General features: G+C 43.1%; 1 protein-coding gene across 1 annotated transcript; it reads left to right on the forward strand.

The window, feature by feature from the left end:
• The first annotated feature begins 2,005 nt into the window (after positions 1-2,005).
• Positions 2,006-7,397, forward strand: VMA21 (vacuolar ATPase assembly factor VMA21). The gene is given in 4 exon segments (XM_058814149.1): positions 2,006-2,047; positions 2,049-2,116; positions 3,673-3,782; positions 5,264-7,397. Coding segments are annotated over 4 exon segments (363 nt in total). The 3' UTR covers positions 5,407-7,397.
• The last annotated feature ends 458 nt before the right edge of the window (positions 7,398-7,855 follow it).

Raw genomic sequence — 7,855 nt, forward strand, 5'->3', positions numbered from 1 at the left:
GCAGGAACTACCAGAACCAAAGCGCTTATTTCCTGATCTTACTGACAGCAAGGAAAGGAACCATCTCACATTTCCTCTCTCCCAGGGTAGCAGGGTGCCAAGGTGGCCCAGGAGGGAAGGAAGAGGCCACTGTGCCGTGCCATGTGCTGTTTGGCACTGCAGCCAGGAGCAGGGCAGGGCTGCAGGAATGCCGGAGGCTGCACCCTGCTGGAAAAGATGAGGAAGGAGTCCTGCGGAGTTAGTGACTCACACAGTTAAGGTTTGGTGTGGCTGTGGCAAGATATCAACATGATTTTACCATAAAAGGGGCAAATATGTAATTACTGTAGTATATGAGATTCAATGAAATGGCAGCATCAATTAAACAGCTTCCAGAGTGTTTTTTTGGAAACTTGCAAAGCTTTATTTCCTGCAAAAGCTGTTCATTGAGTGTCAACAATTAATTCCCCTGCAAATGAGACTGATTGCACAGCACAGACTGTAATATTCTGGGCTTCTGTTGGAAAGCTGGGTTCAAGTCCATCCTTTGGTGAGTATTTAAGCAAAGTAGCTTCAGCAGGAATGTGAATGAATAGCTTGAACGGAGCATAACCTTGGAAATGCTTAGTGCTCATCAGGCTGGAGGAGAGTGAACTCTGCAGGAGTCCTTGGACTCTCATTTGCAGAACCTGTTAGTTATGATGGGGATGGTTTCTTTCAGATTTTGATCAGAATGTTTTTCTTTGGCTGGAGAAGGAATTTCAATTTAGTGGCAGGAGAGCAGAAAACCTTTAAGTGAACAAGCCTCCCTCCTAACAGGATGACATAGAGACAATTTGCAGTGTCCCTTTCAGAGAATGCCTTGGCCCTGTGTTATTTCATTTGAAGTGTTTTGTACTGATGAGTTCATCAAAACATCAATACCACAGGTTTTGCTGGCTCTGAGACCACAGCCATTTCCTGGAAAGCCTCAGCCTTCACCCAAGACATCTGACAGCAGTTTTGCCATACACAAGCACTCGGTTTCTTTCTCTCAAGGAAAGCACCTGTAAGCAGCACAGATGGCACCACTGTTCCAAGCTGGCAGTGAGCCTGCTCAGGGCAGTTTCCCTGTAGAGATGATGACTTTGCTCAAGCCCAGCTGAAGCCACTGCTGCAGTCCAGGTCCCAGGCTGCCCTCCATTGTCACATCTCTCTTGCCCCCATCATTCTATCCTTCTGTTCCTTCATCGGTCAGTCCCTCTGTCTCTCCTTCCCTCGGTGCCTCCATCTTTCCATCCCTCCATCCCTCTGTCCTTTCATCCCTGCATCCTTCTATTCCTCTGTCCCTTCATTCCTCATTTCCTCCATCCCTCAGGCTATTCATCTCTCCTTCCCTCCAACCCTCCATTTTTCTTGTCCTTTCATTCCTCATTCCCTTAATCCCGCAGTCTCTCAGTCTCTCTTTCCTTCCATCCCTCAGTCTCTCCATTCCTCCATGCGTCTTGTCCCTTCTTCCCTCCATCCTCCTTGTCCCTTCTTCCCTCCACCCCTCTTTCCCTCCATCCCTCAGTCACTCCATTTCTCCTTCCCTCCATCCCTCAGTCTCTCCATCCCTCTGACCCTCCATCCCTCACTCTCTATGCCCCCGTCCCTCTGTCCTTCCATCCCTCACTCTCTGTCTCTCCATCTCTCACTCTCTTTGTCCCTCCATCCCTCTGTCTCTCCGTCCCTCCACCCCTCACTCTCTCTGTCCCTCTGTCCCTCCATCCCTCACTCTCTGTCCCTCCACCCCTCACTCTCCCTTTCTCTGTCCCTCCATCCCTCACTCTCCCTTTCTCTGTTCCTCCATCCCTCATTCTCTGTCCCTCCATCCCTCACTCTCTGTCCCTCCATCTCTCACTCTCTCTGTCCCTCCATCCCTCAGTCTCTCCGTCCCTCCATCCCTCACTCTCTATCCCTCGGTCCCGCTGCAGTACTCACCTCCCACCGCTAGGTCGCGCCAGCCCCACGGTTGCTATGGCGACGGCGGCGGTGCTCCGCGCGCATGCGCGCCCATAGCCGGTGTTTCCGGCGGGCCGAGGCGGCGGCGGCGGGCGGCGATGGAGCGGTACGGGCCGGGCCCCGTCAGCGCCGTGCCCGTGGCCGAGTTCAGGCCGTGAGTCTCGGGGAGGGCGGGACAAGGGCCCGGGGGCGGTGGGCGCGGGGAAGGCCGAGCGCCCGGCTCCATCAGCCCGCGCTGGGGCTGCAGCCCCGGGGAGGAGCGGGAGGGAGCGGGGCTCGGGCCCGGAGCAGCCGGAGCGGGAGGAGGAAGATGAGGATGAGGAGGGCCCCGGTTGGCCTGGGTCACGCTGTGTAACCCCGGGCCACCCCCACTGCCGAGCGTGGCGGCCGCCGGCCGTGGGGACACGTGCCGAGCTCGGCTGAGCTTATACGCGAATGTTTGTTTTTGCCGCGTAGGGAAGCGATGAGATTATGTCAGTGTAAGGAAAGTATTTGTCAGCAGTGGAGTTTTTAACTTTGCTAATAAGCTGGAGGTCATCTTACTCTTCTGTGGGTAAGTGTTGATAGAATGGTTTCTAATTTCCCCAGGGAAGTTTTGAATGAGGTTTTGTCCTCCACCCCGACAGTCCTTCAGGCAAACGCTGATAAAGGAAAAGAATTCGGATGTTTTTCTTTTTTAAAGCTGCCTAAATGTATGGCAGCACATGAGCAGCCAGCAGGGCTGTTGGCTGCAGTGTAGAAGCTGTGCATGGCTGCACATAACTGTTAGAGGATAAAACCATTTTTTCCCCTTTTCTCCAAAAAAACCCATATATATTTGTGTTTCAACGTCCCTAAGGACTCATATCTTTGAAAGTCAGAAGGGTATTGCTTGTCTTACATGTTTACTTAGTCATAAAATAATGCAGTCAGCCAGGCAGAGTGAGTGAGAACTGGTGGAAACACACAGAACCAGGCTGTGTGTGGTGTTTTGTAAACACAACGCCTGTTCTAGCAGGTCAAGTTCAAGGAGACCCTACCAAGTACATAAAATTTTATAAGCCCTCTCTTGTCAAAGGTCTTCCAGGTTTAGGTCTGTGAAGGCAAAGTTTTGGTGTAGTGGGTCTGTGTTGTGACTGTAACTACACTTATTCCAGTTTCTTAGTTAAAAGCTGAGAAATTATTTTTAAATAGAGGAAGAAGACCTAATAAAAAGGAACTTGGAGTAGTAAGCTGTTAAATTCATTCAGTGTACTTCCCTTTCTATCCTGGCCTGTAGGATTTGTCATTTTCCTGGACTTGTAGTTACTTTACCAAAAAAAAGGAACTTGGCAAGTTTTAATGCAGGATACTGTCATATGACATGTGCATGTGTAACTAATATTAGATATTTAATAAATATGCAGTAATGCACTGATAAACATATTAACATAACCTCTATATGTTATAATGCTTGCAAAACAGTACCAGGGAAAAGTCTAAAGATTTAATTTTTAATTTTAGTTGTTATTTTTTTTGTGAGCTTAGACTGGCAGAATCATTACATTGTTTTGAATACTCTCATTTTTATTGCAGCCAACAAATACATACTTCAGTCTTTATTGCTTCCAAACAATACACTTGCTCAGTTCTTGAAAAGTAATCAGCTTCTGTTTGGAATAAGTTCTTGTCCTGTTTCAGGCATATATATTGTGATTTTCTTTTGTCTATAACTTCTCTTATTTATTTCAGAAATGAGGGTTCATTAACATCAACTTTAAGAACACTTCTATTCTTCACAGCTCTAATGATTACATTACCTGTTGGGCTATATTTTTCATCAAAGGCTTATGTATTTGAAGGTAATTTTGTTTCTGCCAATTAACATTATTATTACAAAAAAACAGGAGAAGCACAGTCCTCTAATAGCATCTTTGTTCTTCCTGTTTTGAATATTTGTTTCCATATATATACAAAAGATCCTGTAATGTCTTAATTAGAACAGAAAATTATATAAATGGTCAATGTATCTTTCCCTGCATTGTGGTCTGCAATCCAAAATTTGCTGTTTGTTATACAGTGATTTATATTGCATAGAAGTGCATTATTCCCCTTACCTAAAGGGTGTTTAACATTACTGTGCAGAAGACTTTTGTCAGAATCATCAGAGTTATGTTTCCTGTAGGTATTGCAAACTAAGCATGTGTTTGAGACAGAATAATGTTGTTTCTGAGGTTTATATTTTGTTTTTGAAATGTGTGCATTTAAACAAGTTATATGCAATTTCAAATATTGAATGTGGTTGCTTCTGGAGCTTTCTTTCAATTAAAAAAAAAGGAAGAGAGATTATGGCTGTTTGTTTGAACAAGCAGCCATGTGGTAGTCCTGATTCTGCAAGGCTTTAATACTCACCTCCTGCAGTTCTAGAAAGCTCTGCTTCAGAGGTGGGGAGGAGGAAGGGAGAAAGCAGCTGCTTTATGAGCAGTTTATGAGTGTGTAACCAAGTTGTTCTGAGATGATTCTCCTTTGGTGTGTACTGCTGTACTGCTGTATGTAGTACACAAAGGCTCAAAGGTAGTTAAGTAACTTTCAAGATCCTTTTTAGCTTTTTTTTCTTAATTCGAGGGGCAGCAAGCTGAGCTTTAACTTTGCTGTGTCAGTTAATGGCAAGATCTGTTGGCACTGAAAGAATTGCCTTTGCAGGGTGATGGTTTTGGAGTGCTGTTATGTGTAGGTTTTGTTTGCTTTTGGGGAGACTTTGTTGGGTTTTTTAAATTAATTAAGGGAAACAATATTTCAATGTTTGGTCTTTCGATATTTGAAAGCTTATTTTATATGAGAGGCGTTCATGAATCTTAGCTGGTGGGCATTATTGTTTTACAGTCTAAATACAGAAGGTAATAGTCTTCTAAATTTAATTGTTCTTCTACTGTTTTCTCCTGTTTTAGTGGCAAATTATTACAGAATTCTCCCCCTTCTTCCTCCCACCTCCCTCCCCCATGTTATTGCCCCACAAAGAGAGTTACATTTAGGAAAAAAGGATGTTGAGGTTTGTTTGGTGCTGGAAGGTACTATCAGAAAAAGTGAATGTTATAGACCTCTAAGCTGGTGATGTCAAATCTAGGTTATTTTATCTTAAATATTGAATACTGCAGTGATGCTTTGCTCCCTCCAGAAATGGTTTCAAGGCCTTTAACTGTCCCAATGAATTGTTTCCTGTGAATCGTTTTGAGCTCAGACTTTTGATACAGGAGCAAATGAAACTTTGGTCTTTAGGGAGAATTGTGACTTGCCATGTCAGAGTTCCTAGCTCATAACTAATATTCTTTCTTTGTTTTCTCAGGTTCCTTGGGGATGTCTGACAGGGACAGCTATTTCTATGCTGCCATAGTAGCTGTGGTCACTGTCCATGTGGTGCTTGCTCTCTTTGTTTACGTGGCCTGGAACGAGGGCTCGCGGCAGTGGCGCGAGGGCAAACAGGACTGAAGTGAATATCCTCCGTGTCTGGTGTCCACAGACTGTAAAAGCAGATTTTTTGTGAGCTGAAGGAAAAGCATTCTTCCAAATGTGTAATACACATGCACTAAGAGGAGGCTGGTGCCTCGGTTGTGGTTAAAATAAGATTTGTGCCCATCTTGACTGTGTACTGGTGTTTTCTGTAATGGTGATGGAAGTTGTTCTTTAGCCAGCTTCTACTGTGTTGAGCAGAGGAGGCCTTACCTTGCAATTAAAGTGGAATAATTATATTCTTTTGAAAACTCCTGTAGCTCCTTTTGCCATGCCTAGTATTTTTCTGGCTTGCTCTGAAAATAATATTGGCATGAAGCAAGCATTACATTTTCAAGGAATTAAACTGCTGTTTAAAAAAGCTACACTACTTACTATGCAGCTACAGTGTAAAAGATGGAATTTCACTTTGCTGTGAATAGTTTCCTGATTTATATGTGTTGTGATTTAACTCCAGCCAGCATGCTGCTCACTCACTGTGACCCCTCAGTGGGATGAGTGGGGGAATCAGGAAACCAAAGTGAGAAAACTCATGGGTCAAGATAAAGATAGTTTAATAAGTAAAACAAAAGCTGCACATGTAAGTGTGCTGGTTTTCAGTACAAATTCAAACCATAGCCCCATAGTAGCTATTATGAAGAAAACTACCTCTATCCCAGCACAAACCAACACAGTGGGATAGGCATAATTAATGTATTTCTGTATTTAGAAGTAATTTCAAAACTAGAATTGTTTAGAAACTCAGGTGATGTCTTTCTAATGTGAAGTACAATTTTTTTTTCAAATATATTTTTATTGCAGTGTAAAATTCAATCTTTAATTTACTTTTGGGAGGACTGGTATTACACATTGCTCATCTTTCTCCTTTTCTACAGTTTATCCTGGTAATGCAAAGGAAAGGGCATAGCATATTTTTTTGTATGTCTTTGGACAGGTATGTATCTCCTTGATATTTGCTGAAGTGTGCACTTGGATTTCTTGTGGTAAAGCAATGTCAGTAGCAGTTATAAGCTGCTGTAATGGCTGGTAGGGGAAGGAGCAAGAGAAAACAAGCTGTAGTTGTCTGCAAATGGTGTTCTTTTTGAAACAGAGGACACAAAAATGACCACATGGAAAATTGACTTCTCTTCATAACTACTTACTTGTACACTGTGAAATGGTACAATATGTTGATTGTTTTCTTTTTTCCTTGGTTTTGTGTAGAACTTCTGTAGTCAAACCTTAGTGAGATTTTTGTGCTGTAAGATAACATGAATTTCATTTCACTGTTGTGCTGTTGTTAGCAAGCTATTTAATCTCTGGCTAAAACATTTTTCCTAAAATTCCAGCAAAGCAAATTTTCTTAACCCTAATGATGGCTGTTAAGCTGCTGTGCCTGAGGCCATTCTGTTAATTTGAATTCTCCAGTTTATTGTATTAGTTTAGCCTTTCTTGGAAGTGTTTTGCTTAATACAGGGCTTGGCGTAGTTTTGGTGCTGCATGTGTCTGTGTAAAACTTAGGTATAAATGAGGCAAAAATTGGTTATCTGTGCCCAGTGGCTTGAGAATTATGTCCCCAAGCCTCATTCCTGTCCTGTCCACCCCAGTCCCAGGTGTGCACAAGCATATGCACCATGACACACTAATGCAAATCAGTTTTTACTCTTTGTTTCTGCCGTGTTACCTTTCCTCATCCAGAGCCCCCTTGTCAGGTTGCTGCTGGCAAACTGGAGAATCTTCTCAGAGTACTTGAAGTGCAAAGTTAGTTTGTACATGGGCAATTGGCTTCCTGTTCTCCAGTGTCTGATGTGTACCTTGTGGAACAAATATTGCCTTTTAATAAAGACCTACCCTGCAATATGAGATCCAGTGAACAACATGTGCTGAACACTTTTTGAATGTCTTTAATATTCCACGTGTAGAGTACAGCTTAAAACAAATATATAGCCCTGCTCAATAGCTTAGCTTTTTTTTTTTTAACTTATTCACAGTGGAGAATAAATTAAGAGTTACACTTATGAAATAAAGATGTTTATTTGGTGCTAGAAGAGAATTGCAGAAAAAATGAATGTTACAGAAGCCTAAGATGTTGACTTCAAGGGGAACACACCTGTTATGCTCTATTAGCTGGGTCCTGTGCTGTGTCTATTTTGTTTCATGTAGTAGAATCCCTAGACACAAAGTTAATTTCCTAGAGATAACAGGAAAATAATTCCTTATTATAACTGTTGAGTTTAGAAAATCTGACAAGTTTGGACTCTGCTGTACATGCAGGCACTGTAATGTCTCAGCAGTTGGGGGTACGAGCTGAGCATTAATCCATCCATTGGGAGATCTCTGAAGGTAATGCTTTGATCCACCACAACATTCCTGGTGAGAAAAGAGGCACTGCCTGAGTCTGCCCAGCCAGAGCCAGGTGCTGGTTTGATGCTGCCTGTGCTTCTGAGTG

This window comes from Ammospiza caudacuta, chromosome 14 (genome assembly GCF_027887145.1).
Source record: "Ammospiza caudacuta isolate bAmmCau1 chromosome 14, bAmmCau1.pri, whole genome shotgun sequence".
NCBI lineage: Eukaryota > Metazoa > Chordata > Aves > Passeriformes > Passerellidae > Ammospiza > Ammospiza caudacuta.